Source organism: Podarcis cretensis, assembly GCF_951804945.1.
Source record: "Podarcis cretensis genome assembly, chromosome: 2".
In the NCBI taxonomy this organism is placed as follows: Eukaryota; Metazoa; Chordata; class Lepidosauria; order Squamata; family Lacertidae; genus Podarcis; species Podarcis cretensis.
The window spans coordinates 54,337,744-54,356,163 of record NC_137171.1 but is presented as its reverse complement, the minus strand read 5'-3'; the positions used below and the strand labels follow the sequence as shown (position 1 = coordinate 54,356,163).

The 18,420-nt window shown below is 40.8% G+C and overlaps 2 protein-coding genes and 1 long non-coding RNA gene across 10 annotated transcripts in view; 1 reads left to right on the top strand and 2 right to left on the bottom strand.

The window, feature by feature from the left end:
• The window catches only part of TCERG1 (transcription elongation regulator 1), a 40,984-nt gene extending 28,245 nt beyond the window's left edge, over positions 1 to 12,739 (top strand). For 5 of the 8 annotated variants that reach the window (XM_079967932.1, XM_079967930.1, XM_079967929.1 and 2 more), the window contains 6 exons: positions 4,580 to 4,744; positions 6,441 to 6,623; positions 8,135 to 8,314; positions 9,533 to 9,616; positions 9,780 to 9,880; positions 11,580 to 12,739. In XM_079967932.1, coding sequence (XP_079824058.1) covers positions 4,580 to 4,744; positions 6,441 to 6,623; positions 8,135 to 8,314; positions 9,533 to 9,616; positions 9,780 to 9,880; positions 11,580 to 11,781 — 915 coding nt within the window. In that variant the 3' untranslated portion in view covers positions 11,782 to 12,739. Of the gene's footprint in view, positions 1 to 4,579; positions 4,745 to 6,440; positions 6,624 to 8,134; positions 8,315 to 9,532; positions 9,617 to 9,779; positions 9,881 to 11,220; positions 11,385 to 11,579 lie in introns of all 8 variants that reach the window. The other 3 variants (XM_079967931.1, XM_079967935.1, XM_079967936.1) reach the window with 3 other exon arrangements.
• Positions 1,722 to 4,573, bottom strand: LOC307211421. Its single transcript, XR_013836441.1, has 2 exons — positions 3,285 to 4,573; positions 1,722 to 3,244 (listed from the first exon to the last, which is right to left on the bottom strand). It is a non-coding gene; the product is annotated as an uncharacterized lncRNA (long non-coding RNA).
• A 1,572-nt stretch (positions 12,740 to 14,311) lies between the features above and the next one.
• Positions 14,312 to 17,648, bottom strand: GPR151 (G protein-coupled receptor 151). Its single transcript, XM_079967993.1, has one exon. The coding sequence runs from the start codon at positions 17,468 to 17,470 to the stop codon at positions 16,235 to 16,237; it is 1,236 nt and encodes a 411-aa protein (XP_079824119.1). The 5' UTR covers positions 17,471 to 17,648; the 3' UTR covers positions 14,312 to 16,234.
• Between the last annotated feature and the right edge of the window lie 772 nt (positions 17,649 to 18,420).

Below are 18,420 nucleotides of genomic sequence, written 5' to 3'. Positions count from 1 at the left end.
TAGCATCAAAATATGCAGCAACTTTCTTCAGTGTCCTAGCATACACCTTTGAAACCTAATCATTTCTGGGATTTCTATTTCCTTACATACTCCTTAAGTGAAGCTAATATAATATATAAATAAGTAGCATAGATAGAGGCAAAACTTTCAGGCAAAAGTTACCTGTCGTATAGGAATGGAAAACAGTCACAGCTGAAATGCAAAAATCTTAATATTGCAAAAAAACAATAATCGGAAAATCCTTTGAGTAGGATCCAACATTGTCCGAGCGGACTTCCACCCACATATTGGGTATTTCACTTCCCCACTGCTGCCCTGTTGTGTGAGCAAGCATCTGTTCCACACTTGCATTTGATGAAACCCCTTAGGGAATTGAAAATAAAGGCGAGTGACTCACATAAGGCCACTCATACTAGGCATGAGATTCAGCCCAGCAACTACTTGATGCACTGCTCAGTCTCATAGGCTGCAGTCCTTTACCCACGTACCTGATATTGAGCCCCATTGTACTCAATCGAACTTCTGATAGATATGTACAGGATTGTGCCCTTAGACTCTATGCTACATCAACTCTATATGCACCAGAATGATTAGCTTTCTAGAGGTGAACATGTATAACCTAGAACTAGCCTAAATTGTACTCTACTTGTTTTAATCTATAATCATGGCTTAAACATTATTGTTGCATCTTAGCCATTATCAAAATGAATAGTTAATAAGTAAATTATTTTATGTTGCATGAGTTACATCAAACAAGATGTTTTAAATAAATGTGTTTATCTTTGCATCTGAAACTAATTATTTCTTTTCTCCCAAAGCCTCTTGTAACCATTTTATGTATTCTGTTTTGTAACAAGTGGATAGATTTTACAGTTTTGTGCTGTGCGGCCTGTCAATCAGTTCAGTCTGACAGCTGTCAATCACTGACACGCAAAGTATTATGGGATTCCCTAGTGAGGAAAGAATTGGTATCTCTGTGTGGTGACTTTAGCCTCCCGCAGTTCCGGTACTTTACATTTTTTTCAGTTTTTTCCTTGTGAAGTGATGAGAGTTGTGCCCAGAATGTGTAAACTGCAGAAAGAGGAGAAAAATCCTCCTAAATAAAAGCAAAGTATTTTCAGCCATACATGCTTTTTTGATTCCACAAGAAACATAAAAGTTGATTTAAAATATGCTTAAAGTGTTAAGTGAAGCTTTCTCAGCCAGTTCTTCTCTTCCCAAAAAGAGGTTTAATGCAGAGGCAGAGAAACCTGTGGCCCTCCAGATTTTGTTGGACTCCAGTTCCTATCATTGCTGGCTGGGGGTAATGGGCGTTGGAGTCAAACAATAGCTGTAAGGCTTCAGGTTCTCTATCTCTAATTTAATACTATAATTTTGTGATTTCCCACAAACCTTTAAAGTAAGTGATTTGGGTTTTCTTTGTTTTGGCATCTTCCAACTCTGTGGTTCACTTGTTTAGTGAAATTAAAGAGAGAAGATAGCAAAGTTCCCTTAGGACTAGAAATATGACTAAGGAAGAGATGTAAGGCACATCAACTAAACTGAGGAGTTTCATCTTTCAGGACTGTATTATATAGCTCCACTCAGTAAGGTCTAACTAAGCTGAAAGTTGCCAGGTCAGTACCTTATAATTAAACAATTCTGCCTCCCTTCCTTTTCACTAGAAAAACTTCAGCGACCCCCCAGCTACCATGTCTATTGTTTTTTTTTTTTAAAAAAAAAAAATCAAGCCAGAATAGAGGTACAGTTTCGTTACTGCATTTATGGATTTAGTATCTATAATCTTGGATTTACGCTTTTCATTTTCTACTTTGCTTTTCCTGAAGGGTGACAGTTTTCAAGTAAAATGTGGTGTTCTCACCACTGTATGAAACCAGAAAACCTGCATGTTTCCTAACCCCTAGAATTATATTAAAATATTAGGAGAATGGATTGGCTGGTTTTGGTAGAAAAGTCCATGGAAGGGTTGCCTTTAGTTGGAATACTGTATGTTCCTGCAGCACTAGGTGGTAAGATCATTCTGGCTTTCAAGTTGGAAAAAGGAGGGCAGCTGCTGGTTTCTAGAGAGACGGGTGCATGCTGTGTAGATGTCAGGCAGGTTTGTTACTGTACCTTCTTTGTGTTGTAATGTTCTGAAGCCTTCTAAATGAATCCCAGTTAAATGATGGCTTGAAGATTAGCTTTGTGTACAGTAGAAAAATAGCAATAATCGATTAGGTGTGCCTATACAATGACCCTTACTTTAAAGATTTCCACAGAAACACATTTTGTTTTTAATTTCGTAAGTGTTGTTTTCATATATCTGGCTTAGAAAGCTTTCTATTTTGATACTAGTTGCATGCTGTGCTTAAGTTCAACTTTGGACTAACAAATACCATTAAAAAATAGCTATAAGGTTACTGAATATCTTCTTAAATACTACTCTGATAAATATGCCCATTGGTGGAGTGAAAAATTGCTCTACACAGTGTTGTGCAGCCTTTTCATAATTTTATTTGCCTTTGGACTTAAAAAAAATCATTGTCCTTGCATAATACTGTGCCAAGAACCAAACATAAGTGTTGAGGGAGAGCTACAGACTATTAGCATTATTTTTATGTAGTAATTAATAATTGAAGGAAGCTAGAATGCAAGTTTTAATTGGCTGGTAAGGCATCAAGGCATCAAGCTGCACTGTTAATCATACTTAAGTCATTGGGATTTGGTGTCCTATAATGCATTAAGACTTGGGGTTGCAGGTAACACCCTCTGCATGCATGATTTGGGTTTGGGGGGTGGGAGTTGAGATTTATAATATAACCTGTCTTACAATGGAATAATATCTGTTCTAGAGCTAAAATAACTATGATCTCTCTAATCTCAGAAAGAAGCTGTGAATGCTCTTAAAGCGATAAACTTGGCCCCTTGGCAGGGCTTAGCCATTTTGAAAGATAAGATAACTGGTAAAAGGTTTCTTAATGGTCAGAGGCCTGATTACGGGTGAGCATAAGTTGTTTGTGTGAAGCATCTTCCCATGTGATTGCAGCAATTGGACTCTTACTATCTAGCAGCCATGCATGGGGCAGAGGCGCTGGTGGCAGTGCTAGAATAACTGGGAGGTCAGGAGAGCTCTGGTTGGCAGTGCATCTGTGGAGCTGCCACCAACCTGGAGTTGCTCCAGCCTTGCCACCTCTCTGTGCAGCACCACCACCTGGAGGACACTCCACTTCTCCCACATACATGCACAAACCACTGTTGATGCTATCTCAACTCCTGAAAAGGTGGGTTTTCACTGCCACAACAACATGAGAAGTTGATTCATCCAAACAGATTATGATGTGCTACTGTGCCTTGTAGTTACGTGATTTTACCCATCCAGGTGACAGTACCAAAGGCTCTGCAATGACATCCCTGTGATACATAAAATTAAGAAAATTCCAGAATTTCCAAGGGAAGCCAACAGAAAAAATAACTTGGGAGAGAGGGGGAAGGAAGAAGAGAAAAATAATGCTTATGTTTTGCTACACTTGTTTATATGGAAGGGAGAATTGTTTTATGAAAGATTTCATTGTAGACTGAATTCTACTATTATGATTTATGCTTGCATTTAGCCAGATAACTATGTTTGGACAACGTCTCACTATTTTGTATGAAACTTAATTGTGCCCTTCATACCAAGTTTTGAAATCATTCTCCATTGCTAGCTCCTACCAATGGTGTCCTTGGAACATTAACGTGCCCATTTTTATGCTCACATATAAATATTGATACTTTATTTTATGATTCTATTCCTTAATTCAGTGAGTTGGTACTTAAAAGTGCAATGAGAAATCTAAGGGTGTAGCCCACCAAGCATTGCTTCTGTGAACCAACAATATTCAGTGGATTATACCATGGCTAGAATCCAAAAGTACAGTATACACACGTGTTCTAGAGCTCTGGACTACTTATCAAAGCAGGCTCTCGTTATAAGTGGTGTGGACTTAGACTGCATGCACACACTTCCTTAAGGTGGAAGGATTGCACAAATGAACACATATGTCCCACAGTGCACATTACACATTTGTGTTTCCCTGCCATGCATGTAGAGGACAGTTTCAGTAAATATGAGGACTAGTCCCATATTTACATTCTGGGTTTCCTGTGGAGTTACTGCAGGAGTAATACCAGTTGTGTATATAATGCACGCTCTTTTAAGTGGAAGAGCAGATTAGAGCTGCTGTAGTAGGAACTTCTCAAGCAAGCCCTAACTATTGAGATGGTTCTCTTTGACATGTGTAAGCACCCTCTTTAGGTAATGTCCTAAGACTCTCATGACTGTGCAGTAGCCTCAAAGGAATTAGTCACATTGCATTTTGAAGGCTTCTGTATTATGTTTTAATATATAATCAAATCTCTTTTTTAAAATGGCAGTGGATTAAATTTAAAGTTTAATATTCAAAAGGAATCATCTAGTTTGAATCTATTAAATTAAAATAGTTTTTGCTGTACGGTGAGTCTGCTTCTTTTTATTTCTAAATTACACCGCAAGCATTCAGAAGTCTTAAGTGACTTCTTTTGTTCCCTTTTTCTTCCTTTTGTCTTATGTTTTGAAATATAGATCAAAATGGACTTCTTTGAACTGTTATCTAATCACCACTTGGACAGTCAGTCTCGCTGGAGCAAAGTGAAGGACAAAGTAGAGACTGACCCTCGTTACAAAGCTGTGGATAGCTCTTCACAAAGGGAGGATCTTTTTAAGCAGTACATTGAAAAAATAGCCAAAGTACGTGTGTTACTAATGAAGCTGCTTCCATGTTCGTAGTATTTCAGTGATGAAGCAATTGACAATAGACTTTGAAATACCCCACACAAGCATAAATCAGTTTTCTTAACAGTGGTAGGAATTGCCCCATAGTCTCAGATTGGGGTTCTTACTTACTTACTTACCGTATTTTTCGCACCATAGGACGCACTTTTTCCCCTCCAAAAATGAAGGGGAAATGTGTGTGCGTCCTATGGTACGAATGCAGGCTTTCGCTGAAGCCTGGTGAGAGGGGTCGGTGCGCACCGACCCCTCACGCTCTCCAAGCTTCGCACACCTCTCCGCAAGCAGCGGGAGCCCAGCGTTGGGCTCCCGCTGCTTGCGGAGAGTTGCCAGCATGCCGAAGCCTGGGCGCGCTGAGCTCAGCGCACCCAGGCTTCGCAGACCTCTCCGCAAGCAGCGGGAGCGCTCCCGCTGCTTGCGGAGAGTTGCCAGCATGCCGAAGCCTGCGCGCGCTGAGCTCAGCGCGCCCAGGCTTCGCGGAGCTCTCTGCAAGCAGCAGGAGCGCTCCCGCTGCTTGCGGAGAGTTGCCAGCATGCCAAATCCTGCGCGCGCTGAGCTCAGCGCGCCCAGGCTTCGCGGACCTCTCCACAAGCAGTGGGAGCGCTCCCAGGCTTGCAGAGAGCTGCCTGTTTGGGGGCTGGGGTCGGGGGAAGCTCGAGCTTCCCCCGCCCCAGCCCCGCGCCTGGGGGGGGGATTTTTTTCCCCTTTATTTCCCCCCCAAAAAACTGGGTGCGCCCTATGGTCCGGTGCGCCCTATGGTGTGAAAAATACGGTATATTGCCTTATAAAACACTCGCTTGAGGTGACACATGATATATATTATATATAAAAAAGAACAAGAGCACAATCTGGAAGACCATCCTAGGGTCCATAAGATTCTGCAGAGTGATGATAGAAGGATTAGGGGAAGTTTTGGACCAATAGCAACCTTATTTTCCTAACAAATTCTTGGAGGCAGGAGAAGGGAGTGGAGTAAGGTGGCCCTGAGGATGTTTTAGGTATTCCAAATGACTTCACTATGCCCAATGAAATGTTGGACTTTCACCACTCCTTTTTGAAAGTCCTTGGGATGTTTTGCCAGTACAAGACCAGAGTCGGTTTGAACTTGCAGAACTAGTCATGCACTTACTTGAATCCTAGCCCTGATTTATTCTTCACTCAGCGGTTCTGATTTTGAAGGTAGTCTTATCACATCTTTTAGTATGCAGTGGGTTGGCTTGGTGTCCCTCCACTGATGAAAGGTTCTTTGATCCAGCAGAGCCTTCCAGCCACATAACAGATTTTAAGGCGATGGTTAGGAATTCTCTCCTTTTTCCCCATATGCTGTACAGAATTAAGGAACCCTTGTAATATCATGGGAGGGGTGGGGTGCTGCTGAAGAGGAATTGCTTTGATTCCACTTCATTAATGGAGCGATACCAGTTGGATACAACTCAGTGTCTTTCATTTGTATAGCCCATCAGAGCTGTGAGAACTATAGTTAACAAACGTTCTTAAAAAAAAACATTTGAAATCTTACACTAGCAGCAGCAGTTTAATGGATTTTTAACTAGCTGCATTAATTTGCTTTATCCGTTTTTTTCTTGAGTTCATTTTGTGTTAAAATTTGTAGCTAGTCTAAGCAGAATGTAATGTGTATTTTGGCTTATTTCAGAATGTGGACTCTGAAAAAGAAAAAGAACTGGAAAGACAGGCTCGCATTGAAGCAAGCTTGCGTGAACGAGAGAGAGAAGTTCAGAAAGCTCGCTCTGAACAGACAAAGGAGATTGATAGAGAACGAGAGCAGCACAAACGAGAAGAGGCCATCCAGAATTTCAAAGCTCTCCTATCTGATATGGTGAGGTTCCTGTGTGTTGAAATTAACAAGGTCAGGTATGCACTTGTGTATAGAGAACACATTAAATTATTTCCTGTTGATTTTAATCCCATAAGAGACTGATGTGAGTATAGATGCCTTCCCTAAAGTCCTATGATTTCAGAAGAGCTAAATTGTGCATCTTTCCTTTCCCCCTTTTTTCCATTGGCCAGTGTAATAATTGGGTGGTATTCAACTAGGTTTTGCTTAGCTACTCAAAGAAATTAATGAACATGACTAGGGCTCCATCTCCATTTTACAGTCATGACTTCTCCCCGCCCCACCCACTTTAAACAGTCATGGCTTCCGCCTAAAATTCTGAGAACTGCAGTTTGTTAAGGATGTTGAGAGTCAATTGGAGACCCCTAGTCCCCTCACAGAGCTACAGTTTCCAGAGTTCCCTGGAAAGACGGTTTGACTGTTAAATCACTTGCAGAATTCTGCCAAGAAATAGCAAATGGTAGCAAAAGACAGGAAGCATGATAAGGAAAAGGGAGTGTTGCATAGCAAAAAACCAATCCTGCTTCCCTCAAAATGAATAATAATAACAAAGAGAATGTGACATTGATGGTCTGTAACATATGGAAAATACATGGAGATACTTTAGACCACAATGATATCTTAATTTCTCTTTGCTTTGAAGTAATTTGGGGCTGTATGTATGTTTGTACATTTTGTATAATGGGGGGTGGGTCACTGTTCCCCCTGTATCTACATAGATAACCAGTCAGTATTTTTAAATTAAGGATTCCAGCTCATTTGTTCAAAGTAATGTGTGATATCCTCTGCTGAAATCAGGGGGATTCAGTAACTTAAGCCCCTCTATATTTGAGGCAGTTGCTGATGACCCAAATGGGTTGGGTATTATTCCCCATCATGTGACAGAGCAAAGAACTCTGGGAGGCAGGCACAGTCTCCTCATTTTTTTCTCTCCTGCGCAATGGATCAGATCGTTTTCCCCCGGCTCTCACTGATCTTTCTTTAAGCTAAGTTCTTCTACTTTCAAATACTCTTTTTTACTTGACTTTTTTCTTTTTTGTGTGTGGGGCTACTCTTGAGTATGACTTAGTTGGATAATGCTCAATGTTTCCATGAAACTCATAGGTATAAGTATTGTCTTCAGCACAGCCAAAATCCATACTTCTTATTTGGGGGGGCATTCACATAGCAAAAGAGACCACCTTGGGAAGATTTTTACATTAATGCAGACATATTTCTCCCTCTTTGATAGATGTATTTATACCAAAGTAATGGAGAATTACTTTGACACTTGACACGTATTTTTACGACCCGGTCTAGTTGTGACTGTATTGGTTTTAAATTGTTTTTAATGCTGTATTTTAATATTCCTGTAACCCATCCAGGGACTTTCTAGTGAAGGGCAAGTAATAAATGGAGCAATAATAGTAATAATATTAATGCAAATTAACTAAAGTTTTTGAAGAATATATTTTAACAAGCGGTATAGTGATTGAAATTATTCCTTCCATTAGGTGCGATCTTCAGATGTGTCATGGTCCGATACTAGAAGGACACTTCGAAAAGATCATCGGTGGGAATCTGGCTCCCTTCTGGAAAGAGAAGAGAAGGAAAAACTATTTAACGAACACATTGAGGCACTTACAAAGAAAAAGAAAGAGCATTTTCGGCAACTTCTAGATGAAACTTCATCAGTAAGCAGATGCTCTGCAATTTTTCTTGGGTTCTAACATAGTTTTGTGTGTGTTTTATATCTTACTACAAAATATGATTGAGATTAAATTGGTATTTTCTACTGTCGTTTCATTTTCCACTGACTTCTGCCTATCAAATCATGGAACAAAATGTGTATTTGCTGAATTAAAAAGTAGTCTGTTCAAGCCCATTATTATGTTGTGCCCCTGTTTCTAGATCTGAGCTATGTTGAGCGGGTGGAGAGAGATTTGCAAACATTTATCTGATTCCTTTTGACAAAGTCTGATGGTTGGTAGCAGATCTCAGATACATATGAAAATGTTTATTGGTGGGGCAGGGAATAGGTTTAATCCTACATGAATAAATGTTAACAATTTAGTAGCATGTATTGATTTATAGTCTACCAAGTTAAACACCTCACTATTTAAATGACTTCAGTTTCTCAACTTATTTTATTTTGCAAATCTTGTTTAAAAGTAGCATTGAGTTCAAAAGTGAAAACAGTGTAACAATAGACCAAAACTGTCAGTCAGCACCTTTATATCTCCTTCCCCTCACTTAACATTTGAGTGCAATTAAAGGGCATCCCAGGGACGCAGGTGGCGCTGTGGGTTAAAGCCTCAGCGCCTAGGACTTGCCGATCGAAAGGTCGGCGGTTCGAATCCCTGCGGCGGGATGCGCTCCCGCTGCTCGGTCCCAGCGCCTGCCAACCTAGCAGTTCGAAAGCACCTCCGGGTGCAAGTAGATAAATAGGGACCGCTTACCAGCGGGAAGGTAAACGGCGTTTCCGTGTGCGGCTCTGGCTCTGGCCAGAGCAGCGATGTCACGCTGGCCACGTGACCCGGAAGTGTCTCCGGACAGCGCTGGCCCCTGGCCTCTTAAGTGAGATGGGCGCACAACCCCAGAGTCTGTCAAGACTGGCCCGTATGGGCAGGGGTACCTTTACCTTTACCTTTAAAGGGCATCCCACTTCCTGTGTTGTGCAGCAGTAGTATAGGCTGTTTGTGAGAGAGTGAATTCTTCCCCCTGGACATCTGCTGAATAGAAGGTCTTTTGCTTCTTTGCAGCAGCCTCTTCTACTTTTGGGTTCTTTTCTCTGATTATGGTTATCACATGTTAAGTCAGAGACCATCCTTTGCAAAAATTGCAGCTTAGTATATTGCATGTTTGAATTTCTTACCCCAGCCTGTAATATTTCTATTTTTCTATTTCAAAAGATTACCTTAACGTCAACATGGAAAGAAGTAAAGAAAATAATTAAAGAAGATCCCAGGTGTATTAAATTCTCCTCCAGCGACAGGGTAAGAAGCCTTACAGTGGTCATTCTAGACTACCCATGTGATGTTAAAACAAACAGCAATTTCCTCCCTCATATACTTTGTTCAGCAGCCCTTAACAGACATTAGGAGATCTATGTTGTAATGGAGATGCAATGTCCAAATTTGCTTCTTTCTTTTCATGCAGAAAAAGCAAAGAGAGTTTGAAGAGTACATCAGAGACAAATATATTACAGCCAAAGCGGATTTCAGAACGCTTTTGAAAGAGACCAAATTTATAACATACAGGTGTGTATTCAAAAGCAACACAGAGATGGTTCTTCAGCCTTTTAATATTTATGTTGAATATCTGGTTAGCTTTAGCAATTTTTTAAACGGGGGAAAATGGATTACCCTCAGTTCTTTCCATGAATTTGAAAGTATTCTAAATCATGGATTTGGATTTTGGGGATGCTGCTGTTCAAATTGAATATCTGTGCCAGGCTAATTTTTAGTACACAAATATTTAGAGATGTATATTTTGTAAAATATGTGGCCTGCTCTAGAAACCCCTAGCTCTGAATTTTTACTTAGCAGTGTGAACAGATTGGGTTGGATACAGAGCTGTTCTTCCACTCCCATAAGGGTTGTTTCTGACCTAGCAGAAGAGTGTTGCATGAAGAAAGTTGCCCCAAGTCCAGAAGAGTTCCTCTCATTTTGTGCAAGCTCTTCCTCAAAACCATTTTGTGATCCACAATGTTTATATGCTACAACCTGTATTATTATCATTCACTATTTCTTACAGTGTAGCACAACTCCTTCTACATTGTGCTGCTGCATTATGAAGAGTTGCTGAGCTCAGTTAGCCTCTGCCAACCTGGTGTCTTCCAGATGTTTAGGACTCAGCCCCAGCCAACAGCCATGCTCGCAGCATGTTGGCTGGAGCTGCGGCAAGTTGTCATCCAAATCATTTGGAGGGCATCAGGTTGGCAAAGGCTATTCTAGCCCCTGTGGGAGAGCTGATGGGAAAGCACTTTTTCTGCTCCAAGCCACTGATTGTTTAGTTAACAGCAGTCCCTACCCATGGATAATTCTATCCATTTACTAAGGATAATTTGACCCCAATAGGTTGTGTACTTTTCTTTTTAGTTAGTCCTTTTGCAGAGTATCTATTTAACAATTTACGTTGTTTATATACCACCTGTATGCTCAAGTGTTCAGTGAAGTTTCAGAAATGTTAACTAACAAAATAGCAGATTTGCCTTCAGCTGTTAGTGATCTCTGCTGATCTCTACTTGAGGAGCTTAGCTTTGTAGGCTGGAATTTTCTTATTCATTTCCTTCTTGGTTCTTTAAGTAGCCCCAGGAAGATGAAGGAAGGACTGGCAACAACAGTTCTTGTGGGCCAGTGGTGCTTTATTCAAAAACTGATGACATGAGCTCTCCACTCAGGCTTATTCTTTTATACTTGATTATTGCTATTGTTGTCATTGAAATAAAGCACTGTCTCAAATGAATGTAAATAATCATATTTATCTTCGGTTGGTCTGAAGTACAACTGGGATATTGGCATCCATTTTCTACAGGTGTTCTTCAACTGCAGTGTTTAATTTGAAATGTGCTCATTTTTCTTATTTTACATTTTTATAGTTTAATTAGTGCTGATTTTAAAAGGTACTGGCAGCCCTTGAGACTGAAGTCTTCTGTTTACCTGCAGAACAGATACAGCACAGGCAGTGGCAGTGCAAGATTTTTTACATTCACACATCCCTGCCATTTTGCCTCACCCCTGACCTGAAGGGGCAACCTTATAGGTGAGAGGATAGCCCAGTCTCTGTGTCCTTTTGAGCATTTGGCCTACCTGATTGCAATGTCAAGAGAGATTGATTTTGGTGGGTGGAATTGTTCCTGGGACACCTGTCCACTAGTATCTTCACCAAGATGCCAGTTCATTTCTGTGGTGCACCCAGCCATCCAATGGTAATGATGACCCTTACACTTAATTGCAGATCCAAAAAGCTGATCCAGGAATCTGACCAGCACCTGAAGGATATCGAAAAGATATTACAGAATGACAAACGTTATCTGGTACTTGACTGTGTGCCGGAGGAGAGACGCAAACTCATTGTGTCCTATGTAGATGACTTAGATCGCAGAGGTCCCCCGCCTCCTCCCACAGCTTCAGAGCCTACAAGACGAACAACAAAATAATTGTGACATACTCTTGAACAAGAATATCTGTTAAGTCAAGAAGATTGCATGAGCCATCTGTCAGGTTTAATCGTATACATTACCATGAACCTATTGCAAAAACCATCCAAGGAGCAGAGAGAAAAGCAACATTTGTGAACATAAAGCAGTCTCTATGCAGAGAGAACATTTGCATTATCGATGCTTTTTCTCTTTGTCGCATGACTGACAAATATTCTAACCATGCAGCTATTTCCAGTGATTTTTAGGTCCTAGAACAATGCGATATCTGTGTACAAGGTGTGAATGTTGGTAGCATTTTGAAGCGTTCTTGGCAGCGTTACATGTGAAAGCCTTGGGATGATTGATATTTGTGGTTTGAAGTTAAGAACGGCAAAAAATACCGCAGATATCCTAATGGGAGAGCCAAGGTCAGGCATTCTTATGATTAAACTATTGACTGCTGAAAACCGCAGTAAGATTATGCCCCTTCATGAACCTGAAAATATAGGGCCTAATTCTCTACTCATGCGTGGCCTTTCCTGTATATAAATCAGGACTAACCCCATTAACGTCAGATCCAGCATGAGAGGAGAATGAGCCTTGCAGTGACCAAATTGAATAAACACCATTTGATCTTGTTCACGGGCCTGCTTTGATTCCCCCCTCTCCTTGTCCTCCCCAGTAGGCACAATCAAGTTGCTTTGCCCAGTAGTCTGGTAATGTTTTTGCTGTAAATTGGAAATGCACAGGAAAAAGTGTGTTCCCCAGGATAGCACGGTTGTACAAATACACTTTTATTTACCATAAAGTGATCTCTACCAACTTCTGGATTAGAATATGAAGTTCCCTTCTGGGTATTTCTTGTAAACTATATTCCTGTTTTGAATGTTAAACTTGTGTTTCTAAAGTTTAATTTTGAAATGTTGGGATTGTTCAGTTTACGTATTTGAACGACAATAAACCAACCCTTTTTATATATGGATTGTACATGCTTAGTAAATGGCTCATTACATTTGGGCAGAGTGGAGGAGGGAGAATCTGAAGCAAAGGAAATACCATATCCATAGCCCTAGCAGGGTATAAGATGGTGGCACATTTTTCTATTCCCTCCTCCCCCTTGTAGATAGGTAGGTGTTTTTTTCTTCTTATTTCATTTCCAGGTTTTCTTGCGCAGTGGGAAGGAAAGTAAGTATATTAGTTCCAAGGCTGGCATAATTTGATGGCAGATGTTGCCACACCCACAGTGGGAAGACTTATGAGGGCTAACAATCCTGGACTTCCACAGCAATCATAGGATCACATCCTAAGTGTTTATTTGATGAGTCAGGCAATATGGAAATCATACAAATAGGCATGGGATTTTTTTTTTTTTGAAAAATCGCCCACACGTTTAAAGTAGTCAAAATGACAGAGCATGAGCATCATAATGGGGGGGTGTCATTTTTTACTTTTTGAGGGATTATATCAAAGGATAGTGCTTGCTAAGGATTTGTAGTGGATTCAGAGGATTCCCAAGCTAATATAAATTGCTTTAGAGGGATTCTGGGCTTGTCCAAGGTGAAGCAGTATGTATGAGATGCCTCAAGACAAGAATCCCACCCCCAAAGTTTCGTGATTTGAACGCCCAACAAATGCTGTAGAGAACATGTCTCTAAAGCTTACCTTATAACAAAAATGGCAGGGTGGCTTGAGAAAAAGGTAAAGCACCAAGAGAAATGGGAAAGCTTGTGATTGACAGGTCTAGCTTGAAATCAGAGGGAATGATTACTGTCCAACTAGATTTGACTGTCCAATTCCAGTGCTTTTGGGGGAGGGGTGTGGGAGTAAATAGCCTTAGTGCTGAATAAAATGCCAACAGCATCTATATTCTGTTGAATTTCAAGGTAAAAATAAAGTATAGCTTTTATTTCTAAGTACCACAGAGCACTTTAGCCGCAAACACTTCTTTTTAAAATGCATAAGAAGTATGTGCATATTTCCTCACTAATGAAAGTAAAGCGAGTTCAGCAGGTCTGTTTTCTCTTTAGAGTTGCCGGATCATTTATGATGCTCGCCATGAATGGAAAATTATGGTGTTGTCATAGGTTGTATATGCATTTACAAACACCCCCACCCCCTATTGCTTGCTCTTTCAATGAAAGAACTCGAATCAACATATGACTGGTGGAATATTTCCCCTGTATAATTCCAGATACATCCTACAGATGCAAAGTATTATACTAGTATTTCTTTTCAGTACTGTAGTACATTTTAATTTTGTGTCTTTTTCTACGGTGCTGGTAAGGTACGCAATATAAACCATGTCTTTGGTAAAGACTTGTCTTTATAAACTTGCCTGGTGAGGATGGGGAAAACAAAAAAACACAGCTTGCTTTTGTGGTTGCATCAAATATAGTTACTACCTCAATAAGGTGAGCCTGGTGCAGCAGGAGCAATCTGAGCACCCACGTCTTATTGCACAAACAGTAGCCAATGCAGTTGCAATCAAACTAAGCATAGTGATGAAAGATACAATGCTCTGTACACAACCAAGTGAAAATACATGCACTTATGGATAACCAAACGACTTGGAAGTTTATTGAAACTGGCATGTTTAACCACACATAATCTAAGTAGTTGTTCGGGTTGGCAATTTTTTTACAAGCAAAAATACAGTAGCACGTGATCCAAGAGCTGCATCTCAGGATATTTTGCAATGTCACAGAAGCACAATTCTTACTTGGCAAAATGCAGTGTTGCTGTTCCAGGTTTGATCCAGTGGAATAATCTGCTAATGTAAAAAGGGGAGGTGATTTCTACCACTTCCCACTCAGCCTGCTTTGCCACCTAACACTTTTCTGGAGGATCTGCCAACTTCCTGAACAGACTTGTAGGAGGCTGCAGGAGGAAAAGGGAAGCAGTGAAAATTATTTTTCGTTGTATGATAAAAGACCCTCTCCACTGGATCAACATCTGTTCTGCAAGCAGAAAAGGCAGCACTGGATTTCATCCACAATATACATTGTTACTCCCCAATGTCCTCAGTTCTATTAATGCAGCCTAAGGCAAACACATTGAATCTCACAGTGTAGTAGCCACTAGAGGCAACAGAAATGTCTTTGGCCAGCCCTGTTAACAGTTCTATGCATTTAAAATGTTTCCAGGAACAGTTGTTGTGTCCCTGTTCGTTTCAGAGGGACATGTACCAATTAAAATGTCATCAATACATTGGAATCGAACAGCTGCAAGATCTGAACTGTAACTTTAATCCCCTGAACTTTTTATGTATGTATGTACAGTTCCACCTTTAAGCACTCAGAAAACCTATAAGGACGAATAGCACTTACGTTTTAAAAGCCAGTTTGCTGGAGTCAGTTTTTCCTTTCATATACAAATGTGCTTCAGCAGTTGTGAACAGTATTGCTATGTGATGGATAACGCATGTTGCCTTGCACTGAAATAAGACTAATCCTGTCCTGCATATACAAAAGTTGTATTTCCAGAACTGTGGAAATGAGCCACACCTGATGATAGAACTCAATCAGTAACTCACTTGCTCTTTTCAAAAGCAGTATTTTAAATAAGAGCGAGTGAGTCCTCATATGAAGATGAAACAGCCAACTGTATCTACAATTGAGAGATAAAGTAATATAGAAATGATGTTGCTTTGGAAAGATATATATACCGGTTGCATAATAAGGTCCTGGTGCATTTGATGTAAGTGAAGTGATACCACTTCATTTTGGCTCTTGTTCAAAACTTGCCTTGCTGCCAAATACAAATGTTATATTAATTGCTAAATGACTATACAATGGAATGGAAGATTTCTACACACCTGGTTTGGAACACTATACTTAGACTATAAAGCTTATTTCTGTTATTCATGTGAAGTGGCAAGCCCCTTAAGAAGGCTAATCGGTTAGCAGAAAAACATGAGCCACATTTTCTTTGAGCATGTTTAATACATATTAAGTGTAATAATGAGAGAACCTGTCATGCATACTGCTTCATTAGTTAAAACCAAATTACACCTTTTGCTCTGCCCTTCTTTTGGAATTGGTCAAAACCTGTTCAAAGCCATAACTGTTCACCCCAAAGTGTGCCTACATAACTTATATACAGAGTATGTATTATAAATAAGCACAAAGCCCTTCTGTTTTATAGTCATCTCATGCAATTTCAGCTCACTTCTTGATGCAAAACTACTTTGCAAATGTAACCAAATTACTATTTTTTCCTTCCTGAAATTTTAACTTAAATCACCATCTGAAAGTACAAGACATGCATTTTAAGTAAAATGAGAAATAAAAATCTCACAGCAGAATAACTGGAATGATTAACTGACAGTTGCATTTGTTCATTACATTAATTCTGAAGACGTTGATAAGTCCCAAGCACACATGCAAAGGTGTAAAACTAAAGTAGTATACCCAGTTCAGCATTACTCCAAGTAAGCAACAAAATTATGATTATATATATCAGCTTTCTAACTTCAGTTCTGTTGATCACAACCTACTGTCTCTTGCCCTTCATGTTCCCAAGGAATAGGGTCATTGTCTTGAGCATCAGGGACTGCTTCCCTGTCATGCCAGAATTGTTCAACATCTGGCAAAATGGGCATCTCCTTCTTGATTTCCATGCTTTCTGAGGTTTGAGGGACGGAGGGGGGCTCTTTTTCTTCATCAGGAGTCACTACCTCTGGAGAAGGAACAGAATCTGGGGCTTCCTCCGTGTTGTCAACCACTGTTTCCTCCTGATCTTCTGGGGCAGGCAGAGGTTTCTTCAGCGTAAGCCTTTTCCACAAGCCTTTGAAACCCTCCCTGAACTCTTCTGACATCAGTACAAAGATGAGAGGGTTGGCTGAAGAGATGGCAAACATCAGGACCTGGGTAGTGGCCATGAATCCTTGTGGGGGAGCAGGCCCACCCTTCTTCAGGTGCCAGACCCACAGCCAAGATATCCAGTCAGGAAGCCACATCACAGTAGAGGTGACAGTAACACTCAGAAGCATCATAGTCAGGCACCTGGATCTGATCTGGTTCCTCAGGTTCTGAGTCTTGGTCCCCCTCCGCTGGCATCTGCCATAAGCTCTCCAGAAATAAAAGAAAGCAAAAGTGAGGGGGGTGCAAAAGACCAGCAGGGGATAAAGCTTGACAAAGGCTGACATAAACTCGTGAGCATGGGCTGGAATGCTCACGATGCACAAAGCAGAGCCTACCTCCGGCTCCCAGAGGCTGCTGAAGAACCACAAAGGCAGCGGGATTCCCAAGGCCAGCAGCCAAATCGCCAGCAGCACAACGCAGATGGTGTGCCATTTGATGCTCACCTGCTTAGCCGGGTTATTTGCATACATGAAGCAAGTCTTGGCAACCACAGCGATGGTCAAGCTCTTGGCTGTCATGCAAGCGTGTCGGAACCAGTCAGAGGTTTTGCAAAGAAACCACCCCAGGTACCAGGCTCCTCTGGAGTAAGCCGCTGCCCTGAAGGGCACAACAAAGAGGACGAGGAGCAGGTCTGCCAGGCTGAGGTTGAGGATCAAGGAGTGGATCATGGACGGCTTCCCTTTCTTGGAGTTGTACAGTAGGATCCCAATGACACACACATTCCCTGCAAAGCCAGCCAGGCAGATCACCCCCAAGAAGGCTGGGATCACCACCTTCCACTCCTTGGAATCCTGGGGCTCATAGCCTCCTGCATAATGGATTGGTAAAGCCAGGGAACTGTTCATGGTGCTGAAGGCAGATTCTGTCCACCAAAGCCTCTGTTATTGTCGATGATGCACGCCAATGGGAGGTAAATCCTCCTTGCGCCGTTCTGTCTCCTTTAAGCCCTCTGTGGGTGAGGAAAATCTACCATTCTGTAAGTAATACAAAACCTCTGCGAAAAGCCTTGATACAGTACATGTGGTTCTAGCCAGATCCTCTCATTGCTATATACCTGCGACGGCTTTGATTGACAGTCCCCTGGTGGGAGCACGTAGACTGCTGCTTATTAGCAAGTCTAATAACCTGTGTAGCAGCCCCATGGAGTAATTAAAGTGATTCTTCCATAAATGATGTAAAACTCAAAAATGCTGTGCCCGATTCCTTTTATTACTATTATATTTTTTTTACAAGCGATAATGTGCAGCTAATATCTGGACATTTATTAACGTAAACAGCAGGACTGAATGGTTTTCTGATTTCAATGCTAATTTGAACTTGGGCCATTGGCTAAAATAATTCTGCAATCATGCCAAAAATATGTAGAACTCAAAAAGCTCCACTCCAGGTGCTACAGGTGCAAACTTCATAGAAAATTGCCTTTGCAGTTCTGGAAGTTAATGACAGGGTGGTGTCACTGCGCAGACTCTCTTAATGATTTGATAAACATTTGACATGGGTATATTCCATGCTCTTTTACTGGGGTTTTTTTAAACTTAAATTTATATTATTTTAAGGAGAAGGGGGGGGGAAAGAGATTTATTTATTTATTTATATTATTATTTAAGAGAGTGGGGGGGGTTGGGATTTAAAAAGTAAAAATATGAGTAAAAGGTGGCTGCAACAGCAGTGCCCCCCTTAAAAAGGAAAATATTTAAAAATGGGGGGGAGAAACGTGTTTTGTTTTTGTTTTGTTTTTTAAATTGGAAAAAATGAAAAATACTGGGGGGGGGGACACCTAAAAAATAAAAATAGG

Coding starts and splice junctions, on each gene's coding strand:
- GPR151 (XM_079967993.1), bottom strand. CDS start 17,470: ATGAACAGTTCCCTGGCTTTACCAATCCATTATGCAGGAGGCTATGAG.